Source organism: Anopheles merus, chromosome 3L, assembly GCF_017562075.2.
Source record: "Anopheles merus strain MAF chromosome 3L, AmerM5.1, whole genome shotgun sequence".
NCBI lineage: Eukaryota > Metazoa > Arthropoda > Insecta > Diptera > Culicidae > Anopheles > Anopheles merus.
The window spans coordinates 25,403,277-25,427,878 of NC_054085.1; the positions used below are offsets into that span (position 1 = coordinate 25,403,277).

The 24,602-nt window shown below is 47.4% G+C and overlaps 5 protein-coding genes across 6 annotated transcripts; 2 read left to right on the top strand and 3 right to left on the bottom strand.

The window, feature by feature from the left end:
• Window positions 1–1,281: 1,281 nt before the first annotated feature.
• LOC121600001 (2-(3-amino-3-carboxypropyl)histidine synthase subunit 1-like) lies at window positions 1,282–3,551 on the bottom strand. Its single transcript, XM_041928190.1, has 2 exons — window positions 1,904–3,551; window positions 1,282–1,692 (listed from the first exon to the last, which is right to left on the bottom strand). Exons 1-2 carry the CDS (start codon window positions 2,975–2,977, stop codon window positions 1,324–1,326), a joined length of 1,443 nt encoding a protein of 480 aa, XP_041784124.1. The 5' UTR covers window positions 2,978–3,551; the 3' UTR covers window positions 1,282–1,323.
• Window positions 3,552–4,993: 1,442 nt separating this feature from the next.
• Window positions 4,994–6,865, top strand: LOC121600371 (meiosis-specific with OB domain-containing protein-like). The gene is made up of 2 exons (XM_041928887.1): window positions 4,994–6,023; window positions 6,101–6,865. The coding sequence occupies exons 1-2, from the start codon at window positions 5,093–5,095 to the stop codon at window positions 6,631–6,633; spliced, it is 1,464 nt and encodes a 487-aa protein (XP_041784821.1). The 5' UTR covers window positions 4,994–5,092; the 3' UTR covers window positions 6,634–6,865.
• A 181-nt stretch (window positions 6,866–7,046) lies between these two features.
• Window positions 7,047–9,554, bottom strand: LOC121600370 (dynein intermediate chain 2, axonemal-like). 2 transcript variants are annotated; one of them, XM_041928885.1, is made up of 6 exons: window positions 9,435–9,554; window positions 8,256–9,362; window positions 7,757–8,170; window positions 7,556–7,685; window positions 7,400–7,483; window positions 7,047–7,329 (listed from the first exon to the last, which is right to left on the bottom strand). In XM_041928885.1, the coding sequence occupies exons 2-6, from the start codon at window positions 9,327–9,329 to the stop codon at window positions 7,259–7,261; spliced, it is 1,773 nt and encodes a 590-aa protein (XP_041784819.1). In that variant the 5' UTR covers window positions 9,330–9,362; window positions 9,435–9,554; the 3' UTR covers window positions 7,047–7,258. The 2 variants fall into 2 exon arrangements, with proteins under 2 accessions (XP_041784819.1, XP_041784820.1); XM_041928886.1 differs by having other exon boundaries at window positions 8,256–9,365.
• A 119-nt stretch (window positions 9,555–9,673) lies between these two features.
• Window positions 9,674–15,082, top strand: LOC121599213 (dynein intermediate chain 3, ciliary-like). Its single transcript, XM_041926842.1, has 3 exons — window positions 9,674–10,588; window positions 12,499–12,748; window positions 12,822–15,082. The coding sequence occupies exons 1-3, from the start codon at window positions 10,202–10,204 to the stop codon at window positions 14,009–14,011; spliced, it is 1,827 nt and encodes a 608-aa protein (XP_041782776.1). The 5' UTR covers window positions 9,674–10,201; the 3' UTR covers window positions 14,012–15,082.
• Window positions 15,083–16,480: 1,398 nt separating this feature from the next.
• On the bottom strand, window positions 16,481–24,240 carry LOC121599212 (ecto-NOX disulfide-thiol exchanger 2-like). The gene is made up of 5 exons (XM_041926841.1): window positions 23,882–24,240; window positions 22,468–23,808; window positions 19,420–19,526; window positions 17,617–17,736; window positions 16,481–17,509 (listed from the first exon to the last, which is right to left on the bottom strand). The coding sequence occupies exons 1-5, from the start codon at window positions 23,925–23,927 to the stop codon at window positions 16,793–16,795; spliced, it is 2,331 nt and encodes a 776-aa protein (XP_041782775.1). The 5' UTR covers window positions 23,928–24,240; the 3' UTR covers window positions 16,481–16,792.
• Between the last annotated feature and the right edge of the window lie 362 nt (window positions 24,241–24,602).

Sequence of the window (24,602 nt, forward strand, 5' to 3'; positions counted from 1 at the left end):
TTCGGAATTGTTCGGAGTCGTTCGAATCATCCAGAGTCAAAAGGAGCCGTGCTTGTGATCAGACATTTCCTTTCGTTGTGTTTTTTTTGTCTTTCACTTTGCGCCTGCACTTCCTATACAAGCCGATCTCTGCCGACTCCAGATGACTCCGTCTGCAGCCGGTTCTTGCTGACTCCAGACGACTCCGGAGGACTCCGAACGACTCCGGACGAGTCCAGACGACTCCGGACGACTCCAACTCCGTGTGGTTCCGAACAACTCAGGACGACTCCGGCTCCGAACGACTCCGGGTGACTCCAGACGACTCCGGACGAATCCGAACGACTCTAACTCTACGTACGTGGCTGCGATCTGGTCAAGTCTCCAGGTGAACCAAACTCACGCACTACCGGACTCTAATAAGGTCCCGTTGTGCTCTACGGACATGATACATGGACCTTACTGGAAGGCGATCAACGCGACCGTCCCGAGATAGCAAAACTCCTTTACTACCCCGAGATGGTCGCCGTCAACTAATACACTGCTCTCCAGATGGTCGGAGTCTCCGACAAGCAGATACCTTCGCCTTCGTTGCATTGATTCTCAATCCAATTCTTGCTGTTTCGCGTTTGAGTCGGGTGTACGGCTCACACACCATCGCTATTTTCGATGTCATCCGCGAAGCCAACAAATTGGAGTGACCGGTAGAGGATCGTGCAACGGACGTCGTTGCTTCCGTAATGATAGACAACGACATCCCCAAGAAGATCAACATTTTGCAACAATATTTTCTATATTCATTTACACAGTTCCTTTTTTTCTAGTTGACTTGAGTAAGGTCAACAAAACAGTGAGAAAATCGCTTAAAAAGGTCCAAGGTTTTTTTTGCAGAATTTCGGCTTGAAAGAGAAACAGGTAAAAAATGGTGGAATTATTCTTTAAATACGGCTAGCATAAGTAATTTATATTTACACGTTCTTATCAACTCTACGAGTGCCCATCACTAACGTAAACTCTCGTACGCAAAAGCTGTTTGCATACGGAGAGCGTTGTGGCAGTTTTAGTTTTGCACACCCACCGTGTTAGTGCCTGCTTACAAAAACCCTTAAGTTATGTCCTTAGATACACGAGTACATATGTATATATATATATATATATATATATATATATATATATATATATATATATATATATATATATATATATATATATATATATATATATATATATATATATATATATATATATATATCTGTTAGCCAAATAGTTCTTGTCATAGGCAGCTGCATTAAGTTAGCGTCGCGAAAGGCTTGTAGTCGCGCCCCGCCGTGTCCCACACCGCTTCTACTCCTCCTCCACACTAAGCGACAGTTGTTTCTGCTTCTGCTGCTGCTGCGAGACGTTCTCCTTTCCCGCCTTTTGCTCCCTGTCTTTTTCGTCCTTGCAGCGGCCACAGCAGCCGCCGGTCGAGTTTTCACAGATGTCAAGCTTCTTGAAGTTGGGCGTCCATTCGCCGAGGCTCGCGTTCGCGTAAAAGTCCATCGGGTAGGCCACCTCCAGGTTGGGCGCCGGTTTGGGTTTCTCCTCCGTCGCCGCCGTACACTCCGGTATGTTCCATTCGGCGTCGCCGAGCGCGACGGACAGCTCGTACGGTGTGAGCAGCGGCTTCGGGAAGGCAGTGCCCCAGTCGATGGACAGTCGCGGACAGGCAACCTGGCGTGGGGGGGGGGGGGGGGGAAGGGACAAAATAGGATCATTTAGATTGTATTTTTTACCATTTAATAACCCCCATCCCTCTTGAAGATGCGCCCTATCAGCGCACGTATATCTCGTTCGCACGATATCTTCAATCAAAGCTCGCCTGCTTCGATAGGCATCATCGAGACACACACACACACCCCCATCATTTGCGCTACAAACGTACCTGCACGAACGCGTCAATGTGCTCCATGCGGGCCAGCTTGGTGGGGAAGATCTCCGACAGCAGTATGATGACCGCGTCCCGGCCGTGATGCTTCAGCCGGCGCTCCAGATGCTCCAGCACCTTGGTCGAGCCCTGGCGGCCCAGCGTCCCCAGTATCAGCCCGAACCGGCGGGCGTCGCGCGCCTCATCGATCGCGCGCTTGCGGTTGCGCCGCATCGCCTCGTGGTCGTACAGCTCGCGGGTAAACTTCTTCTCGTACGGGTCGTACTTGTACGCCTCGAGGGCCGGATTGGCAATCATGGCCGCCTCCAGATGGAACCGCCCATCGCCCAGGTAGATGAGGGTGCGGGGTGCTGCCGCCGCCGACGATTGTTCCGTCCCACCGCCCGCCGGCAGCCGCGGTGCCGTGCAGCCCAAAATCTCGCCCGGGCTGAGCGGCTTGGACTGCGGTATGAGCACATCGTACCCGTCCGCCTCGCGCAGCTCCCTGGCGGCCGCGTGCAGCGTCGCCACGAACTGGATCGTGCTGACGAACGCTAGCGGCCGGTCGCGGGGAAAGTTGCGCTTGACGCTCTCGACGAAGTGCAGCGTGTCGATCTTGATGTCCACGAACACGTACAGCACCTTGATGCCGGTGGTCTGATCGATCGGTATCAGGCAGCTGTGCCCGTAGTGCACCAGCAGGTCCGCCCCGAGCGCCTTGGCAGTGAAATCGTCCACGCAGCAGGCCCCGTACGTGACGTCACCCATGATGACCGTGTCCGCCTCGGTGAACCGCTCGATAATGTCGCTCAGCACGAGCGAGAACATCAGCAGACCCTCGGGCATCTGCAGTGCCACCCGCTGCGCCTTCGTTTCCCGCACCCGCCAGATCGTTTTGTGCACCTCGAAGTTGTAGTTGGCGGGCAGGGCGGCGATGGCCTCGTTCAGCTCCGGATCGCTCAGCAGGCTGGCCGGGATTTTGTTGACCACGCGCGACGCACCCTTGAACACCTTCCGGGCGGGTTTCGCTTTCACGATCTTTGTTGCGTCGGACGGTAGCGGAAGCTGCTGCTCTACTTGTGCTGCTGCCATGGTAACAGCCGTACCAACTGCAACCGTGGTGCGATAAGAAAGAGGGCAAAAAGCAATCTGTGCCAAATAGGTGCCTTTTTTGTTTTGTTTTTGCCTTAGAGCCTAGGCCAACCGTTGGCCAATTTTCGACGCTTTTGCTTTCACGTTCACCTCTCACTGAGTTCAAACAGATCACAAGACACACTCGACGCCGGAGGTCAACGCGGTTCACGAACGCTCACGTTCGACTGGTCGCTTGTGAGTGAGCCCGTGAAAAACCTCGCAGCGCACAGGGAACAACGCACACGCAGCACCGGACTGGAAAGTGAGGGCACGCGCGGTATGACGAAACTTGCTGCACGGGATTCCTTGGGATGGAATGAGGGGAGGGGGTGATTGTTTACCCTTCGCAGACGGTTGCATTCGCGGCACTCTGACTCACTCACTCCAATGCATCGCGCGTGTCGGCCCGAGTCGAGTCGAAGGTAACAACTGCAACTCCCAAACCGTGGATTACGTGACTTTCGGCACACGGCCAATGGCTGCAGCAGCAGGGGCATGCATGCGAAAAGCGAACCAAAACAAACCGCCGTCAAAACGGGGTGTTTCGCGATGTTTTGCGATGGGTTTGTGTTGGATGCGATGATTTTAACCCTTGTCAATGGCAGCAAAATACAAACACTGATCAAAATTTTGGATTTATTTTTAATAAACAGTATTTTTTTAGTTTTTTTTTTTTAGAAATTTGTAATGTGGGCACAGAAATCGAAAAAAATCAAACCGCAAGCCAACTAACTTGATAACAAATCATCAACAAACTAGTGAAAGTAAAGGTGGATTTTGACAATTTTGATGATACGAACCATATCGATGATTCCGACGGTTCCAATGGATCCAATGATTTTCAACGATTCCGGGCGGTTCCGGTCGGTTTCCTGGTGCTAAATTAGGTTTGGTGTTCCTGTTCGACCATTCCGACCTTTTCGAAACTACCGGGGTGCATTTCACCGTTCCGATCGTTCCGATCGTTAAACCCAAGTGCCTCAACTCCACTAAACGACCAGCAAACGGGTTCTAAACGACTCAAGGTCTCTACCTAAACGGAATATAGAAAGACTTCGTTTAGCAGACGGTGAACGACTGATGCATTCTAAAAATATAAAAAAAGGTGGTGGCGCCATCTGTTGGTGGATCATACCCAACCAGTTGAGGCACTGCGCTTGCTTCGCTTTGGGAGCTTTCTCCTTCCCTTTGTAGTGTTATATGGTTTCGCATTGAATATATGCATCGCTCGAACAAGAGCGGCGATACGCTTGTTTAAGTATTAAACTCCAATGAGAACCATTTGTACAGAAGCAAGTGAGATTTGAATATTGGTCGATGATGCTGAAATCCATGTATATGACCACACGACCATTCACATAGATTTTTGCTCGGAAAATTAGTAGACTATATAGATCATGATTAGATGAAGCTTGTCGAAACACATTGCAAGAAAAGGACAGTAATTTAATAATGAGTTGTAAAACGCCATCTATTGAGCGAACCAGTGAAGCTATGGAGATTTCTTTTATTTATATGGACATTTGATTTTCCAGTCGTTTAAGCTTAATCTATGGTGCTTGGGAAAATATTCTTCCTAATTTCAAATAATGAACATAATCTATTTTTAATGTTAAGTTAAATGTCATGTAAACACATTAAGATTTAGAAACAAAACACATCAACTTTGAAGTTAAAATAACTTCTATGAAGGAACTACACTCTGAAATGTACTTGCCGAGAATACAATTATTTTATTATCGTCCAAATTCAACCCCACCACGAAATGGCAGTTGCGTAGACGTTTTTTTCCGAAAAAAAGTAATTATCGAAAAAAGTTTGATTTCGTCGTTTCTGAAGCGTGTGCACAATTGTGCAACGCACTGTACCATGAGCCAATCAAACCGTTGAACGATAGCGCCATCCATGCGTGCCTACTAGGACGGCAAAATAAATGAAACCTTTTTTTTCCACTATTCTACTGTTTGAGGTCTTCGCCCCAAGGATAGCCATGGTGCCAGTTCCTTCTTTACGACCAAAGCAACCCAGTTGCTGCGGTCGACATTTCAGTTTGTCTACCCATTCGCCGGCAGGATGTGTGCGTCCGAAATTTCGACCGTTAAAACGATCGCCCAAATCAACGACGAAACGCGCAACTTTATCCTGGTCGGGGTCGTGATAGCGAAAAGTGATCCGCGCTATTTCAGCGGCCACCCGAAAGGGCGCGGACCGTTCGAGGCGGATTCGACCACCGCGGACACATCGCACGAGACGGCCCGGGGCGTGCTCACGCTAACGTTGCGCGATTCGAACCGTGACACCATCAACTGTACCGTGTGGGGTAAGGCGGACACTATCATCCACTACGATGGTGCGTTTGCCATCGGGGACGTGATCGATGTGAACCGGCCGCAGGTTGCTGCCTCGATGTTTGGCCGGTCCGAGCAGTACTCGCCGACCGTTACCTCGCCGTACTGTCTCACGGTAAACGACCAGACGGTTCAGGGGGCACAGATAACGCGCCACGACGGACCGGCACAGGAGCGGCAACGGTTTCGGGCCCTGCTGAGGGTGCCGCTGGTGCAGCCGGGTGAAACCATCCCGCTGGCCGACATTGTCGCGAGCGGTTCCGGCTGCAATGGGGAAACGTTCAACGTGCTCGTTGTGGTGCGTGCGGTACGCGCCAAGCGGGATGTTCGAGTCGCCCGCAGCAATCAGGTGAAAACGTTCCGTGAGGTAATCCTGATGGACGGCAGCCACGGTGGGGTGCTGATGAAGCTTTGGTCCGACAGCTACATCCGGTGGTCGGAGCAGTGGGTACCGCTCAAGACGACCCTGCTGATCGCGGATGCGCGGGCCGAGTTTAACGCGTACTACAAAACCATCTGCCTGGCGGTGGACCGGAAGACGATCATCACGCAAGATCCGGCTGTACCGCAGCTGGCGAGCCTGCTGAACCACGCCAGGAGCATCCCAACGCAGGAGATCGATGTCGTATGCTCGCTAGCGTCCGGTTCCGTTGATCGTTGAGTATTCTATTTCCCATTTTTTTCTCAATTATATATTCCACTACGAATCCGATTGCATTTCTCATTCTAACAGCATCAACCATAAACACCGTAATGACGGTGCAGCAGATTCTCGACCGTACCGAGGGTGATCTGGTGCAAGAGGAGGACCAATTTACCGCCCTTTGCTACGCCGTTATAACTCGCTTCGATCTTGACGGTTGCTCGCGGCTCGTTAGCGAACGGTGCGCTCATTGTCGGTCGCTGGTGCGGGAACCGACCGGGACGTGTGGAAAGTACGATTGCCCAGGGCAGACGACGGCACCCGATGCTCGGGAGCCATTTTTTGACATCGCGGTCGACGTTACCGATCATACGGGCACGCTGACCGGCTGCCGGATGGCGAGCCGTGTGGCCGAAACCGTGCTCTGCTGCGATGTGGCCACGTTTCTGCGCCAAACCGACACGCAGCGGACGGTGCTGAAGTGGAAGTATCTGCTCGACCGCTGTGCGGTACGGCTGATTGTGAAGCGACGGTCGGCGGTACGGTTTCAGCATCTGTACTCCATCGTCGACTGTGCCATCGCGGACCCGGGCGAGGTGGAGGCTAAGCTGAAGGTTTACTGATGACGGCATTAAACGAAATTGTGTCATTTTTGTATTACGCTTTGTAATATTCAACTGTTGATTACAATATATAGAAGCCTGGTTGAAATACGGAGTTTTTACGATTTTACATACTCTGTTTGTTTTTTTTTTATATATTTGTTTTACCTTCTTAAAATTTTGGATTCGTTAAAAAAATCAGGATCTAGAAGCCTTAATGGATTTCTAAATTTAATACGAGATTGAAAAAAAAATGCTTGAAAATATTGAACATTTTGTAGGAAATAAAGGAATGCTGGAAAGCAATGAATAAATGCAGAGACGACGTCCTCTGGTTTTGTGGAAATCTAAGTAAACATCTAAACACGTGATTACATTAAGACTCAGGCAAGACCTACACTTAAACCATATGCGTCTGCCGGTCAATACGTTGATAGTATCGATTACTTAGGATTTGTCGACTGTTGAGCCTGATACAGTAAAAAAGGCAAACACTGTGGTACAAGATTGTTAAAGATTAGAATGACAGAGCGTTAAACACCGCGAATAACAGTAGCAGCTTCGGTTTGGCCTTCTGCAATAAATATGATTTGTATGATGCTTCAAGAAGTGGGCCTCAAGTGTCATCTCCAGTATTTTCCTCTTTTTACTCATTTTCACCATCGGACTCGTAATTTTCCGGTTTGTACGGTTTGCGCACTTTCTTCGGATCGTATTCTAAAACACCAACGAAAAGATAATCGTTGCGTTAATCTGGTTAAGATTTGGTTCCTGTAGCAATGCTTACCTTCTTCATACTCCTCCGGGTGGCGTGACTTTCGTTCCTTTTCCAGCATCTGCAGGTACTCCTGTTCGGCCGCTTCACAAGCAGCTGAAGCAAAAAAGAAAAAGGTAACAATTCATCCATTAAAAAAGAAATCGTCTTCCGTAGCAAAGAACTCACATCGACACTGGAATAGCTTCGGCTTATCCTCCGTATGCTCGTCCTGCCTGTTTAGGGTGCGCACCTTCAGCTTCATCTCACGCGATTTCGCCTCCAGAATCTTTTCGCGGCGATTCTCCCGCTCAAGCATCTGTACGTTCCGGGAATTGAAGAGTAATATTGTCAATACATCCACCTTCGCGGTCTCCTTCCCCAACTTACCGCCGTCAGCAGTGGCTTGTCATTCCTGATCGACGTCATATTTTCCGACATTTCGATCAAAAACGTGGCTCCCTTCACACTGCCCGTACCGACCAGCCGGCCCGACTCGTGGGCCCTCAGGCACTTGAGGCTCTCGTCGCACACCTTGATGCTGAGCGTCGGTTCGCTGTGCTGCTGAAGTAGATCCCAAGCGTCCAGCACACCGTCGACGCGGCTCACGAAGAACAGCGAATAGCGCGTCGGACTCCAGGCTCCGTCCGTCAGCATTACGTCGTGGTTTTTGGTCCAAACGATCGAGCTCTCCCGGCAGTCCTCCGACCAGATGCGTGCGATCCAATCCCCGATGGTGAGGAAGTTCTTCACGAAGGCGGGATTGCGCGTCAGCGCGTAGATTGGTCCCGTGTGGCATTGCATCTAGCATCGATGGGATGGTGTAGGTGCAAACCCGTGATTGAAAATGTCTTCAACAAATCCACCCCAATTCTTTGTAATTACTTACCCTGAAAACGATTTTCTCCTGCGGCGATTTTCCCTTCCGATTGCACGAAAACAGCATGCCCTGTTCCGTGCCGCACATGAAGCGCGTGGGAATCGATGTTTCGTACTCCAGGCAGCTAACACCGTACGACCGGGACAGGTCCTGCTCGTCCGCCTTGATCGGATCCATCAGCAGCTTGTCGATCGGTTGCGACAGCTTCCGCGTATCCCACCACATCACCTGACTGTCGGACGAGCCGGAAAAGAACTCCGTGCCGCTTTTGGAGTTAATCCACAGCGCTGAATTGACCGGAGCGCGGTGCGAATGTTCCCGCTCGCTGATCATGACCGGTTCCTGCTCGTTGCGCGTATCCCAGGCAGCCACCTGCCCATTGTACATACCGCACACCAGCGTCGTGGGGTCCTTCTGATTGTACTCCAGGCAGATCATGGAGCTGGTCGGCTTGAACCGCAGCAGCGGAGCGTTCGGATTTTCCACCTCCCATATGTACGAGCAGACCGACTTGCCGAGCACCTCGCCAAAGTTCATGTTGCAGTGCGACACGGCAATCTTGGTGCCACCGTCCGGCGACCAGGACAGATGCGTTACCGGCTGCTTGTAAATGCTCGGATCGCGGTACACGTTCAGCGTGCGCGAGCTGCTCCGCTCGATCAGCGGTGCCGGCTCGAGATCGTCGAAGTACTTCTCGTAGATGTTGACCGCATTGTTCTGGAAGATGCAGTGCTCCATCGGCTTGGTCAGTGCCATCAGCTGGCTGATGTAGTTTTCATCCTTCTCCACCTTGCGCCGGTAGCGCACGGTTTGCTCCGGATCGAGATAGTTGACGTCCTTCGGCCAACCGCCCTCCGAGTGCAGGATACCGTGATGCTCGTACTCCGCACTCTCCGTGTTCGCTTCGCTGATCGCCATCTGCCGGCTGTACTGCGTGCCGACCGAGACGGGATCGCGCAGAATGTACTCGCGGAACAGGTCATGGTTGGCGGGTTCGGAGAATTCCACCTTGTTCTTGTCGGAGAACAGGCACTGCTTGCCAAACTCGCGGCGCTCCTTCTGGTAGACGTACTGTATGTCCATGCTGGTGCTTCAGGCTGGATTTCACTGCACAGGCTGCTGAAAGGAAACGGTTCTGTAACTTAATATACGCGAATTAATAATAAGACAGACAGCAATTACACTAACCGAGCTATTATTGGTTAATTTTAGGACGTATTTTGGAAATTCTCCTGTCAGGCCCTTGTGCCCAGGAAAGGAGGGCATGAAATTTTTCGCAACTGTCAAGGTTGTTTACTTCGATCGGGTTATTTCGTATCCCGTTGTTAAGGAAAACCCGAACGGTTACTACGAACACGTCATATGTTCGTTTCCATAGTAATAGCGTCCCTTAAGTAAGCGTTTCAGTCTTATCTGTGAACGTCCAAGATTATAGCCAGCTTTACAGCTGTATATTCAAACGCAAGGATGTCCTTTTCCAGGAATAAAAAAAAAAAACGGCCCAACTAATGTCCATGATCCGTGAACTATTTGCCTACCGTGGCCTTGATACGATAACGAATTTAGGCACCGGTTGAATGGCGGCAACGCTACCACATCCGGTCGTCACTACGATAACAACAAACCAGTTTCCCCCGTAAGTTATCGATCAAACGCTTACGATGGAAACGCTTGGCGCCAAAAAGAGGGGTCCTCACCGATTACGAGGACCCATGAGTGCCAACGTTGGAGCAATAGTCTGGCTAGAAAGAATCGGGAATCGTTCGGTAACGGTCGTGTTTCTACTGTGCGCACCCTGCCGTCCGTGCACGTGGCTGTTCAAGCATTCCACGTGCGTTTCGTTAACGGCTAAGGATTTAGGATACGCATAAGGGGGAAAAAACGCACAACCTGTTGCATTCGCATACTCTATTTATCTCTCGCGGTGTGAAAGTGAACCCAAAACAGGCGCCAAGATGAAGGTGGACACAAACGTCAGCACCAGCCAGATGGATCAGAACTGGACCCGCTACATGGTGATGTGCGACCGGAAGGATATCCGGCAGGCGACCAACTTCCAGGAGGAGAACGAGGTGCAAGCGACCCTGGTCGGCAATAAGGCGCTGGCCAAGCAGTACGAGATACAGAATCCGGTCGACCGGGGTACGCAGAGCACGAGATGGATACTGAACACGCCCGTCTGGACGGTGCACAATCGGTTGGTGCACACCGGCATCACCCATGTGGAGGGCGGCTGGCCCAAAGAGATCGACTGCTGGCGTGACGAGGAGCTGATGACGCGGTACCGCCGGAAGCAGGAGAAGAGCGAAGCGTACGTGCAGCAGATGCGAGGACTAACCAGGGTAGAGTGTGCTTTAAGCCTGTATCCCCATTCTTTGAATGCAGCCTTCTTCTGCGTGGAGCAGTTGTTCTTTATTTTTTGGTTATTTTTGGTGCTTTTTTTTTGGGATTCGATGCGCAACGGGCACGCGATTTTAGCCGAGGAAGCCAAGCCGTGTGTCAGCACCTGGCAACGTGGATAGATGAAGGGTTGGCAACGCCTGCAGGCCTCAATGAAGAGTGGCGGCTTTTAGTTTTGGGGCCTTTTTTTTTGGAGGTGTTTCACTTTTCGATTTGCAACACCCACCCACACCCGTGTCGTCGTCTAGAGTGAAGTGTTGTCAGAACGGGTGCGGATGATGTTCACCAGGCAGGAAATCGATGGCTGGACGTGCTGTTCCATTTTCGTTCGCTCTCCCCCAAACGCTTGCCTATTTTGTTAGCTGAAGTCGACGAGCCCTTGAAAAGAATTTGAAGAAATCAAAACTGCAATGGGAAAAAGTTCAACTCACCTGATGTTGGAGAGCAAAGAAAGTTTTTAATTGTTTAAATGTACGATGAACCGTTTGGCTTTTCCAATTCACATGCAATTTTTAGTCATGATAGAATATCAAGGTTTGTCCAAATTTCTACTGTTTTGTCCTTCTCTGCTTGATTGTTTCTGCCGCTCCTAAGCGGACTGGGATACTTTCAGTTTCAGTTCCTAAGCCGGCTAGGGCCGAAAATGGTTCAGCATCAGTTTCAGGATCGGTATAGAGTCCTGGACAGGGGACTCGCTTCTGATCTACTTCTTGAATCAGGATTGATTCTGATTCAATTTTAGGGGCAGCATAGGATCAGTTTCAAATCCAGACTCATTATTCCTCATCAGTTTGAGGACTGGTATGGATTCAGTTTCAGAACCGAAACTGGTTCGGATCTCATTCATCCACCATGAAATGCTTGGTATCATATTCAAATAGAATTAGTTTCCAGGTCAGTTCTAAAATCCAAACAGATTCGGGAATGGTTTTTGGACCAATATATCTTCAAAACCAGCTCCAAAAGCCGTAAAGCTTTTAGATGGTTCAGTTCAATATAGGAAGAAACAACGTTCCATGCTTTAAAAAGTTCTACGTAGAAGTTATAATCTTTTGTTCCTTTCTTCACTGCTTCTAAGCAGATTTGAGGGAATTGAAGCAGGATTAGGATGTATTCACTTTACGTCCCTGGGCCAAGATAGGTTCAGTATTAATTCCTGAAATGCGTTAAGTTCAAGATTATTTCTTGAGCCGTGATTAGTTTCAGGAACTAGACGGCTCCAGTTCTAATCTAAGTTCTATTCTAATCAGGTGCAAATTTTATCCGACTTTTATTATTTGGAATAAGTTTCACATGAAGATAGGTCCTGAGACAGTTCCAAGATGTTGGTAGTTCAATTCTAATTTCAGAAGCCGTATAGGTTCAGGACATGTTACTGAAGTCTATGTTAGAGAAAGCTGTGAAATCGGGTCCTAAGTCACCATGGGTTACTAGTAAAACTAAAAGCAAAGTTTCATGCTTTAAAAGCCAATGCTTTTGTGAAGGATGTCCGGCAAATATTCAATAAAAAGTAAGAATTTTGTAGATCTTCAGTTCCAGAATAGGAACTGACGTTATTAAAACTTCTCATGTGACTGAAGCTTAACGAACAAGATGATGTTACTTGCTTACTGATCCGGTGCAACACAACTGATTTGCCTGCTGCTGGAGTGTTCGAAACCGATCACGGTCTCGTGCCTTCGTCAGCCAATCCACTATTCCGGTCTTACATGACGGACACCACCACGGCCTTAAAAGATGATCTAGCTTGAGTTAATATTCCCTTGAATGATATTTTGAATTTGAAATTGAGTTCCGTTATATGTTCTATAGTGACATTGTTAATTTCGTTTTTCATATTTTCCATACCCAGACGATGGATCATGCGATCATGCAGAACAATGCCTGCAACATCTACCAGAACTACTTCGAGGATATCGAGCAGCACGAGCTGATTGAACAGTTCACATCGAAAACGGTACACGTGTACAAGGACTACCTGGAGGAGAAGCGGTCCTGCACGTACATCTGCTGGTCGGACGAGGGGAACCACTTCGCGTCGGCACACTGTAACATTGGACAGCGCCGCGGAACGACTACCGATTGCTACATCTGGGATATTGGTAAGCAGGATCGTTGGAATCAGTTACACAAAAGAAGATGATAAAAACTTACCACCAACCATGTTTCCACCAGAGCATCCAAACAGTCCGCTGCAGAAGCTATTTCCACCGTACCAAACACGCTGCCTGGAGTACAACTTTAAGGATTCCACCCAGATGGCGGGCGGGTTGTTCTCGGGCCAGGTGGCTCTGTGGGACATCCGCGCCTCCGGCACACCGGTCGAGACAACGCAGCGCGAAGCGAGCCATAACGATGTGGTGACGCGCGTACTCTGGACCAGCTCCAAGACGACGAACGAGTTTCTGTCCGGCTCGACGGACGGGCGCATCCTTTGGTGGGATACGCGCAACCTGTCCGAACCGTACGACTATCTGAACCTCGCCCCGAAGGACGTGCAGGCGCGGGAGGAGGACCCGCGCCACTGTTTCGGCGTTAGCTCGGTCGAGTTTGAGCCGACCATGCCGAACAAGTACACGGTCGGCACGGAGAACGGTATGATATATAGCTGCAGCCGGAAGTACAAAACGCCGGCGGACAAGATACAGTCCACGATCAACGCGCACACCGGCCCGATCTACTCGGTCGAGCGGAATCCACTGTTCATCAAGAACTACATCAGCGTCGGCGACTGGCAGACGAAGATCTGGACGGAGGACTGCAAGGACAATCCGATCGTGTGGACGAAGGAGTACGCGGTGCAGCTGACGTGCGGCATCTGGAGCCCGACCCGCTGCTCGCTCGTGTTCATCTGCCGGATGGACGGCGTGATGGACGCGTGGGACGTGATCCACCGGCTGGACGGGCCGGTGCTGCGCCTGAAGCTGTCCGACGCACCGCTCTGGTCGGTGCGCGTCCACAAGGCGGGCAAGCTGATCGCGAACGGCACGGACAATGGGGCCATCTACCTGACGGAGATCTCGGACAACCTGACGTTCAGCTCGGCGAACGATAAGCCCGCCCTGTCCGGGATGCTGGAGCGCGAGATGCGCCGGCAGCGGCTGCTCGAGGCGAAGATTAAGGAAATCAAGCTGAAGGAGAAGGAGCTGGAGCGGGAACGCATGCGGCGCCATCTGCGCATGGACAATGCGAACTCGATCGAGGAGGAGGAGAAGGATCTGGTGGCGGACGCGATGCACCAGTTTTGGACGAAAATCCACGGCCGCAAGAGCTTGAAAAACACGCTCAAGGGCATTCGCATGCGGGACACGGGCGTGGGCCTGCTGGCCAAGGACAAGAAGGCACAGAAGAAGGAAAAGCGTTAAGGCGCGAACGCCGGCGCGTTGCTGGTGTGAGTCCGATTGCTACCGATTGATTCGGATAGAATGTTTTGTGGAGAGCGGGTTCTGTTTTTAGCCCAATTTTGTTTCACTTTTGGTTTATTGTACGAAAATTTGAACATTTTGCACTTTTGTTACGCAAACAACACAACTGAATGAGGATAAATACAAACGCGTCTACGCGATCATTCATTAGAGGGATGAAACGATCGAATATGCTTCCCTCTCAATGCCCTAGGGAGGTGAGTGGTACTACGGGGCAGCTGGGAATAAAGTGCACCACCACCCGACGTTAATTAACGTTAAGATTGCTTTTACTGCTTTGTGTTGATAAGTTGTCGCACTTCAACAACCTTATATTGGTCTTGTTTTGTTTTAATTTTTTCTTTTGTAAGGAGTTAAATGGTATATGTGTACATAAGGTAGGCAAGTATAGTATGGCATTGGTTTAAGTAACTTCATGAATAATTGAGATACAACACAGGAAACGGGCGCTACACGCCCGGACTAGTTTCGTAATGGCGGCAAGGGCTGGTATAGGAGCTGCCAGGTAAAATGCACACTTCCCCACTAGATACAGGTTCTAACAACACTTTTTTCCCCCAACCGTGTGTATTCTAATTTCTCTATCCCAGATCCCCCCCCCCAACTTATAATTCCATATTTAGCTATTTTTAGTAAAGTACTTTGTGAAAACTACTGGGAGAAAAACGAAACACGATGCTTTAAAAAACGTGCTTGCAGTTGCGCTGCTGTGGCTTTTTTTTTCTTTATCAGTACATTCATATCATCGAGTTCGATCGTCGATTGTTATTGTAGTTTTGTTGGTTTTACTGTCGAATTATATAGATATTCTCACTCATCAGATGCAGCTGTCCCTACGCGAACGAAGCTTTTGTCGCTATTTTTTTTACTTATTACTTTCATTTTCCTTCACTCTCACCCTCTCTCTCTCTTTATGTATTGTAGTTTATAACACGATAATTGACAATAAAGAGTATGCTTTTTTAAAATGACACTTTCTTAAAAGTACTCAATGTCGGCTGTATAGGTATGAAAAGTACATGGTTGTTGTTGTGTGTGTGTTTTTTTTTCGTCAGTTGTTTGCATTGCTTTTAAACACCGTTTGTAAACCCCGCAACGTTGCGGGTCGTTTTCACCTTTTAAAAGGGGGGCATATATTTATGCTTCAGGCAGACGGGCGGGAAAAACCGGAACTTTAATAATAGACACAATCACACAGCAGTGCTTATCAACAACACCTTAAAGCCTGTGTTGGGTAGTAGTAATAGTAGTAGTAATAAATGAGTATTTGAATTGTTTTGTTTCGTTTGTTTTTTGTTTTGCTGCTGTTTGTCTGACAAATACAAAAAGGACCTAATGCCTAAAAAGGGTAATAGTGTTTTACGTATGTTAGCCATTATACATACACCATCCGTTATGAGTAATAAGTTTTGGTAGAAGAAAACGAACAACAACAATGCAACTGTTTGCATTTCATTGTTTAAAAATGTTGTCACTAACAATATAGTAATAAATATGTTGAATGATTCATCATTCACACTAAAAACTAAAGACTAATAAGTTTGACATTAGGAGAGAGAGAAAAAACCACCTAATCGAGCATGACCGTTAAACGAACACGAGTAGTAATGACACTTAAACAAGACAACAGGATGCAACAAACCCCTTCCTTGCATTGCATGCTTTACACCACATCACAAACATATACACAGCTATGGATTTCAAAAATTAGGTAAAACAATTTTTTGCTTTTCCTGTCCGGTTCCGCAATAACGTAAATGGCCATCTTTTGTTTTGGTCTACAGGTAAAGTTATCAAGATGCTTACGAAAACGCATAAACTAGCTGTTTTCCTATTCTGACTGATGATTTTCTAAATTCAATTGAAACCGAGTATTATCAATCGTTCTTTTTTCGTTATCTTTTCATTCTCATTTCACTTTTCTCGCAATAATTCACTTTCCCGCATCAAAACACACACATTTTTGATTTGGTAAGTGTTCGAGAGATAAAACGTAACGTCACACACTTTCGATTTGTTTTTTGTTTTTGTTTTTTTACTTTTACATTTACTGAACTATATAGGTGCACCGAAGTGTATGCGCACTCGAACGAGGAAGACATTGGTAAGATTGATGATATATAAAAATGGAGAGCTTGCTACTAATGGGTGTAGTACACGAAGGTACTATAGAGAGTTTAAGCGGGCGTATTAGCAGCACCCAGGTCTACACCCCAGCATACACGCGAGTATTATTGACTGCTGTGAGTATAAAACCATCCGGTTAAAAAGCACCTTCGTGTTGTATTACTACGCTGTATTATTTCGGCCTCTTTGGTTTTTTTGTTTTGCCAAACGAGATCACTGGGTTTTTTTATGTGTCTGCCCAGATATTATAAATGAAAAGCGATTGGGATTAGCAACCAGGTGTACAATAATTATCAAGAGTGTCTTATTATAATTAAATGGGTTCTTTTTTAAAGAAAAATAAAAGGAACACAACATATTGTGCTGCTTTTCTTAAAGCAGCAGCACAACGTCCTAAGTACCAACACGTGGTATATACGGTACGCAACACGCTATCAATCGAAGTAAAATTTGACTGTCACAATTTTGCAAACATCCACCACGCCACAATGATTGTTCAAAGGTAAAGTTGAATAAAAGCAACAACAACAAGAGAAAAGAAACCTATTACTAAATTAACATCTCTCGGCAAGCTTTAGAAGCGACCTATTTGCCTTACTGTACTGCGGGTGCTTTGTGGGCAATAAATCTATAGCAGGGACTAGATGGGATACTGCTGGCATTCGGCCCGTCGCCCGGCACCTGCTGTTCGCCACTAGCCGGTGCATTGCACCGCTCGAACAGCTGCCGGTAGCGGGCAAACATATCCTCCAGCTCCTTTGGCTTCATCTCGTTCACATACCGACCGACGTACGCCCAGACCTGCTCGAACGGTGCACCGTGCGGGTTGATCATAAGAAACGTTGAGGCGAAGGCAAGCATTTTGGCTTCCCGCTCGTTCGGCACCACCGGCACCGTCGGCCCATCGGCAGCGGCCGTTTCCGTCGCTTTGCTTACCATTTCCACCGGCGTGGCCAGTGGGGCGCCGTCCGGCAAATGGACCGCGGGACACTCTTCACTCTCCGAGTCACCGCCCTTGCCCGAGGACGATACGCTCGCGGCACTGGATGCGGCCGCCTTGCTGGTGGCTATTTTCGTCTTCAGCAGCAGCTGCTTCACGTTCGCATCCTTCAGCTCGTCCTCCAGCTCGCAGATGCGGTTCTGGCGTTCCGTCTCTTTGGCTTTGTTTTCGAGCAGCTGGGTCTGCAGGTTGCGGATCGTTTCCTGCAGCACCTCAATGTGCAGGATCTTCATCTTGAGCTCGCTGTCGTGCAGGGACTGATGCTCGGCAGCACTGTCCGCCGTGCCCCGATCCGTATCGACCGCGTGGTCCTACAGTAGGGGGAGAAAGCAAGACCGAAAAAACGTCCGTAAGTACAGTGTGTGTCGTACAAGTATGTTAGAGTTTGGTGAATAAATTTTCTGGTACAATTGCACACCTTATGATCCTGCTCCCAGCGAGCCTTTTTGCATGGCAGCGAGGAGACAGAATGATCGTCATCGGACATGTCCATCCCATCCTCATCGGGGAAATCATCCAGCTGTACACATTTTATGTCCTGTTGTTGCCGTTAACCGTCGATCCGGGAGGCGCGATATACCGGCAGGAAGCATTTTATGGGAAGTAGTAGAAAGAGCAAGTGGAGGAATTAGATTTATCACACACACACACACACACGCACGGTAAAGCAGATCGTAGATCAAAATGTGATTCTTATTGCTCAGAAGAACTGACAGGCAACAAAGGAAATGGCTAAAGATTTAAAATCATTTACTGGAGAAGATAGCTACAACAAGAACATTTGCTCGTGTCGCTTTGCTTGCCTTCGGAACCACATTGTGTTCCATCTCTGGTGCGAAACAACTACTTCGCAACACAAATATTATGCGCGCAGCAACACGGTGCTGGAACGGCTTACGAGAGAAATAAAAACCTTTTTTTTTTCATCGAAACCAGTGTCAATCGAAACGATTCTTCGTTTTGCAAAGCAAAAAACAACTTTGTTCGTCTCTCTAACTTGTGTTGACTTCTAATAAAGGGGAGGTGGTTTTCATGTTTTATTGCCTGATCACTTACCTTCAGGACAAGTTATCTCGTTTGATATGGAAAGTATTTTAGTATTGCTATTTGTTGTGTCATAATTTCGTTCCATACCAAGTCAAGAACTTGCCGACATAGCATAAACGCTTCGTTTATTTTTCCAAGTAGGATATTGGCTACTACAGCACTCTGTTATTGTTACCGGTTGTTTTCACGCTTCTTAGTAAATTTGTTGCAAAAAACTTATCTTACTTTTTTGTGTGCTTTGTGTTGCACACTCGAATAGGTGCAAAGAGAGCATTACCATTCTGTTTCTCACTCTCTCTCTCTCTCTCTCTCTTTCTTTTTCTTTACTTCACTCCCATCTTTAGCGTAGAGCAGAATTTGATCAAACATAGCGCACACGGTTGTGGAGAATGGCCAAACAAACTATACAAAACATTCACAGCACAAAGGTACTCACGTTGCACGGACAAGAATGGTTTTTTTTGATCAAATTCTGCGACAAATTTAATGCAGTACACAGCTAGCATGTGAGCGCAGTTTGCTACGGGGTAAAAACAACTGCCAAGCTACTTCTACTTGTTTCGTAAAGCAATACACACATCTACACAACTAATCAATAGAGAACGTCTACTAATTACATGTTATAAAATAATTTATCCGGAAGTTGCAACAATACAATAAACGCAACGCTAAATGATCATTTATTGTCAATACTTTTTTTTTGGCACGCGTACAAGGTGAATGAAATGATACATTATTTACTCTCTACACTTCTACATGTTCTGTCACTTCATACGAAAAGCAAACGGAAACATATAAAATAATTAAAAAAGTAAGAAATAAATGAAGCAGTGCAAAAAAGTTACCAATGCTAAAATCAAAAGGAAAAACGCGAGGAGAATTGCTAAATATGAACTTGAGAATGTCATGCAAATGATACATAGAAAATTTTACAGCAAAGTATTAGTAACACACAAGCAAGCACACAAAATGTTCAAACAAAACCATTACACATAAACCAAATAAAGCCTACATGTAAGTACATTATACACATTTCAAATAACCAATGTAACAAAGCTTCTACTACTTAAAACAAGAGTAAGCTAAAAAAACAAGAGGCGAACGGATAACACTAGAGGGCAAAGAAAAGGGAAGTGAAAACCAGTGAAACGAAATACTAGCGTTCAATACATACCAGTGACTGCTTCTTCCACGCATCGATGTTTTTTCTTTGGGCTTTAGTAAAATGATCCCAAACCTTCTTGTGACTGGCCGCATTGAAAACTTTTTCAATCTGACTGACTGAATCGAAGTGAAGTGGAAAATAATAATAGTAATAACAATGATAGAGAGATATTTGTCATGTGGCAGAGAAGAAGGGGATCGGTAAAAGGGGTGTATGTGGGTGTACAAAGAGAGCAGAGAGATTTCCGTTAAACGTAAACTGCACACAGTAGAACAGTGGAATTGAATGGAAATTATGTTTGTTATAATACTATTCTCTATTCTTTTCTCTCCCCACTGCACGTACATATGTTGCAAACACTGTAGTAAGCAAAGGTGAATTGCCCTTGTGTTGGGTATTGGTTTTGTTTTTCCCTTAACGCACATCTATACACATACATAAATATAACGCATCATCATTGGGAATGTTTAGACAGCTGAGTAAATCAGTGAATGAAGCTAAATTTAATTAAAAGATGCACATTTTGCAACAATAATGTTTTAATGAAACATTAAACAAGGGGAGAAAAAATTAACAAGTCACGAGCAGTAGGTAAATTTAGAACTGAATGTAATACGGAAGAGAAACAATCATGAACATACACACACACCAAAGAAATCCCTATATTATATTTACAATTTACTAATCATCTAATCTTAATCATATCCTAGGAGAAGTAGGTAAAGGATAAATTAAATATCCTAAATATCTAACAAAGAACATTGTAGGACTTTGAATGTGCAATAGCAGAAAGGTGAAAGGTATTATATAGAACTCATAGGAAATATAATTTCAAATTGACATTTTATTGGAATTTTGCTATGAATTATTACCGTTTTCCCTTCATCATGTACCTTTCTTCACCATGTGCGACGTTGATTTCTATGATTTTTTGAAATAATTTAAATAAATTTTATTTGAAAAAATGATAAAAAATAGTGCAACAATTGCAATGCAATTACTACTGTGTGGGAAAAAAGTTTTTTTTTCAATCAAAGACACTAAAATGTACTAATAACAACTAAAAGTATCCTCAAAATTTTAGTTAGTAAATTCTACAATTGTTGAACAACGTTTATGTAGTTTTGTAAAAGCCATATCTTAATATAACTTGATTTTGATTTTAAACATTTGATTCTGAAAATGGTTTTGTATGCAATGTTTACTTAAATAAAATAAATCAAAAGATTTTTTGAGATTCAATGAGTTTTTATCAAAATAATCAAAATGATCCACATACAAGGCATCGAAAATTGAGACAAGTGTCTTTGCGAAAATTCCAATAAACTGCCAGTAAACATTCAAGATGAAATGGGAAGTTTGCAACAAAATGACGAGAAGCAATCCGTAAATCCCGGGGAAGATTACAACAAACCGTTGGAAACTATCAATACATGATGGGAGGCTCAGTATTACACAAAGTGATAGGATACTACTAGCCCGTAGAATAGAGGGGAGAGAAAAAATGGGAAACTATAATTAGTCAATACTACAGCTAGACACTGAGATGCCATACAAAAAGGGAAAACCAACAGATGAATAATTGCAGACTTCAAGGGTTTCAAGCTTTCCTGCTAAACACGGTTACCCCACAGGAACAGGACGAAGAATGTGGAAATGCACATTGATGAGAGGTTTTAGTAGAAAGCATAACGCAAGATCATCGATTAAGGAAAAATGACCAGAAAACTGGAATGATGCTCGTATGAAGATCGTCAATGTATGTGCACATATAGACCAAATCAACGATCGAGTAAGACGCGCGCTCTTGTACCTCACACCTCTAAATGAGCCCATTTCAGAGCAGTACATCCGAGTCATGAAAAACTGTACATCCTTAGCAGTACGGTAAAGTAGAGACGAGCATTACATACCTTTTCTTTCGAGAACGAGAAATGAGTGGTTACATACATATGGGGGTATGTGTGTGTGGAACGCATTGGCAAGTATTTCCCGGGAACGAACGGTGTGTGTGTGTGTGTGTGGTTGCGATGGAACATTTAAAGCGAGGGAAAACGAATGGAATAGAACGGTTTGGGATCCCGTTGCATTACTACTCCACCGATCGAGTGACTCCCGTGGCCCTTCCTGTCGAGGCGGTCGAGCTAGGCAGAGTGGGACATTCTAAGGAGGTTCCAGAGAGGATTGAAAAGCGAACATACAGTACCTTTGAAACCGTGGTAGTGGTAATAGTAGTGGTAGAGGTAGTAGTAGTAGTAGTAGTAGTGGTAGAAGTGATCCACTTGGAGATACTGTTCAAACGATCTTATCGCATTGCAATACTTTCACTGTCACTATAAGCAACCATTTCAATGTACTACGGAATATACTACAAAGAGGGGTTTGCGTGCGTGTAGGTGATCTGGATGATCCTGACCAGGTGTGGTGTATCATAATATGAATAAAACTTATCCCAAATGTTAATGTTTTGGGACGAAAGAAAGGGGGGAAATGGTGGAAATTGAGTTAAAACATTCACAAAAGTAGCAAGACGTCGAGCAAATCGAGAGACCGGAAACAACACGTGAGAGCTGTAAAGTTGGAAGTGGACGGAACAGAGCAGTCAAACATCCTGCTACAAGTATGATCTTACGGAGTACCGTAGCCAGATAGTACATCCATTCTCTAAGCGGTGTCCTGAGTACTACTACTTGTCCTTCGAGCAAAAGGTTCACCTGCAATTATCGCTCTGCCGCGAGCGCAAAACCCTACGAAAGATTGCACAGCAACACAACTCACACGAAACGCAACAAAAGAGGTAAAATGTCGTATATGCCAGGAGGTGATAGTGGTAAGTAATAGTGCGTAATAATAGTATTCTAGGTAGAACGCTAACGCAAACATTGCACAGCCCGTCCGGGGTGTTTGGAAACGGTGCCCGGTGGGTGGTCCAGTGTGAGGTACTTAGCAAGTAGGGTAACGTTACAAACTAGGGGGAAATTTAAAAAATAAAAAATGCCAGCTAACACGGTGTGCCCACGCGTTTCGCTTGATCCCACACCCCCAGCGTGTACTTACACTGTGCCAGCATGCCCTTCGTTTGCCGCCGGTACTGCTCCCGGGCCCGCTTCAGCTCCTCGTCGCACACGCTCTTCTCGCTCAGCAGCCGGCGGACGTGCGAGTTGGTGCTCTGTATCATCGAGTAGAAGTTGTTCGCGTTCTTCTTGCTGCAGTCGCCCCGCTCCAGCCACGTCACCAGCGTCTGCACCGCCTTCGCGAACGTTTCGTCGTTCTTCAGCCGCTCCGCGACCGAGCCGGCCTCGTGCTCCGTATAGTGCACGACGGGCTGCGGCGACAGCGACCGGAACCGGTCCTCCTCCAGCCGCTCCCGGTGGCGCTTTTCGCGCTGCAGCTTGCGCTGCTTACACTCGTACTCGTACTGGTCGTCGCGCGCCTGCGCATAGTCCACGTGCAGCACGCCAAAGATCGGGGGCTCTTTCGGCTCCGCACTGCCACCGCCACCGTACGTGAAGTTGCTGCCGATCTTCACCCGATAGCCGGACAGATAGATGGCCGAATCGACCGACGCCTCGTACACGTACCGGATGTGGCAGAAGTTTTTCTTCGACAGCCGCAGGGTCGTGATCTCGCCGCACCGTTCGAAGATTTCCCGCATCACCTCCTCGGTCATGCCGGCGGGCAGGCCGCCGACGAACACCGTCCGGCAGCCGGGCGGTCGCTCGATCGTTTTCGGTGCCGGCGCGTTCGGGTTCGGCGGAAACAGGGTGCAGCTTTTGCAGTAAATAATTTCCTTCGCCGTGGCCGGTGGCTTTTCCGCGTTGGTGGCGGCGCTGGGCGCTGTGGCACTCGGAACACCACCACTACCACCCCCGCCGGCCACTGATTGAGCGGTGGCGGCGGTTCCACCCAGTGCACTGGACAGTTCCGCCCCGGGGGCCATCATTTGGAACGGCTGCATGCTGATCAGGGACGTGCCGTCGACCATGTTCATCACGCCTGGCATCATCATGAAACCGTGGTGGTGGTGGGCGGCGGCGGCGGCAGACTGGTGCTGCTGGAGCAGCTGGTTGAACACGAGCTCGCCCCCGTTCGCATGCTGCAGCTGAGCCGTTTGGTGCTGCTTGTGCAGTTCCTCCAGCATCTTCTTGCTGATGCTTTCCTCGCGTGCCTTTTCCATGGCGGCCAACGCATTGCCACCGTGATCCTTGATCGCTTCCCGCTCGGCCACCGTTTCCAGCTCCATCGGTGCCGCGCCGGAACCGTTCTGGACTGGTTTCAGCTTAAACTCGAGCGGTTTGTTGTTGATGCCGGCTAGCAGGGCGGCATTGGCGGGCGTGGGCGGTGGGGCCCCGAGCTGCTGGGTGGTAAGAAAACCTCCACCCCCGGACAGCAGTGGATCTGGGTGGAAGGGAAGCAAGCAGACAATCGAGTTAACAAACACCACCATACAAGCCAATGCCCCATTACTTACGCATTGGATGCAGCCCCGGCCCGAGCGGATTGAAGGAAAACGACATGTTACGGCGTAGGCGCGAGTGGCAGACACTGGTGTGGGCTGAAAAAAACGGGGCGGATGATGTCGCAAACCCTCCTAGCAGGGAAGGCAACACACAGTTGCGGGCTGGAAAACCGATGCACAACAACACTACACACGAACTAGCACCACGCTTATGGTCGCGCGAATCGGGGGAAAACTTTACGCAATCATTTTTCGCGCGGCACACACGGGCTAGTAGGGCACACGCAGAATTCTAACTTTTCACTTTCCGTGCTGTGCCGTCCCTTTTTTCTTTCAAAACAAGAACACCCTTTTCTGACGTTTCTCGATTGAATAACCACGAGCTCACGCATACCAATGCAGTGCTGACGGGACGGTTGCGATTACGGCATGTGGTTGAGTGCTCGAAATAGGGTTGGCGTGAAGCAAAACTGAGTTGAAAAAGAATGTTTATGATTGTTTGTGCGAAACAGCTGGTCGAGTCAAGCTGGCTTAGTTTTAATGTACGAAGCGTTTTCGCAAGGGCTGAAGCGTTCTACGAAGGGTTGAAGCGTTCCAAGTTCAATTTGAATATCGGCGGTTATTTAGTATTTGTGTTAAATGGTACCAAAACATGCCTTAACTTTAGGTGAACGTATTTTATTTCCTTTTAATATTCCTGCAAGATTGTGGGATAAATAATCCAATTACTAGG

Bases quoted from the DNA above. Each gene is read 5' to 3' on its own strand.
- LOC121600001 (XM_041928190.1), bottom strand. From the start codon at position 2,977: ATGGCAGCAGCACAAGTAGAGCAGCAGCTTCCGCTACCGTCCGACGCA. The intron at 1,693-1,903 runs GTACGTTTGTAG...CCCCCACGCCAG, and splicing joins ACATTGACGCGTTCGTGCAG to GTTGCCTGTCCGCGACTGTC.
- LOC121600371 (XM_041928887.1), top strand. From the start codon at position 5,093: ATGTGTGCGTCCGAAATTTCGACCGTTAAAACGATCGCCCAAATCAAC. The intron at 6,024-6,100 runs GTTGAGTATTCT...TCATTCTAACAG, and splicing joins AGCGTCCGGTTCCGTTGATC to CATCAACCATAAACACCGTA.
- LOC121600370 (XM_041928885.1), bottom strand. From the start codon at position 9,329: ATGGACATACAGTACGTCTACCAGAAGGAGCGCCGCGAGTTTGGCAAG. The intron at 8,171-8,255 runs GTAAGTAATTAC...CATCGATGCTAG, and splicing joins AGGAGAAAATCGTTTTCAGG to ATGCAATGCCACACGGGACC. The intron at 7,484-7,555 runs GTGAGTTCTTTG...TTTTTGCTTCAG, and splicing joins GAAGCTATTCCAGTGTCGAT to CTGCTTGTGAAGCGGCCGAA.
- LOC121599213 (XM_041926842.1), top strand. From the start codon at position 10,202: ATGAAGGTGGACACAAACGTCAGCACCAGCCAGATGGATCAGAACTGG. The intron at 10,589-12,498 runs GTAGAGTGTGCT...TTCCATACCCAG, and splicing joins AGATGCGAGGACTAACCAGG to ACGATGGATCATGCGATCAT. The intron at 12,749-12,821 runs GTAAGCAGGATC...TGTTTCCACCAG, and splicing joins TTGCTACATCTGGGATATTG to AGCATCCAAACAGTCCGCTG.
- LOC121599212 (XM_041926841.1), bottom strand. From the start codon at position 23,927: ATGTCGTTTTCCTTCAATCCGCTCGGGCCGGGGCTGCATCCAATGC. The intron at 19,527-22,467 runs GTAAGTACACGC...ACTTCGATTCAG, and splicing joins GAAGGGCATGCTGGCACAGT to TCAGTCAGATTGAAAAAGTT. The intron at 17,737-19,419 runs GTATGTATTGAA...CGGCAACAACAG, and splicing joins CGTGGAAGAAGCAGTCACTG to GACATAAAATGTGTACAGCT.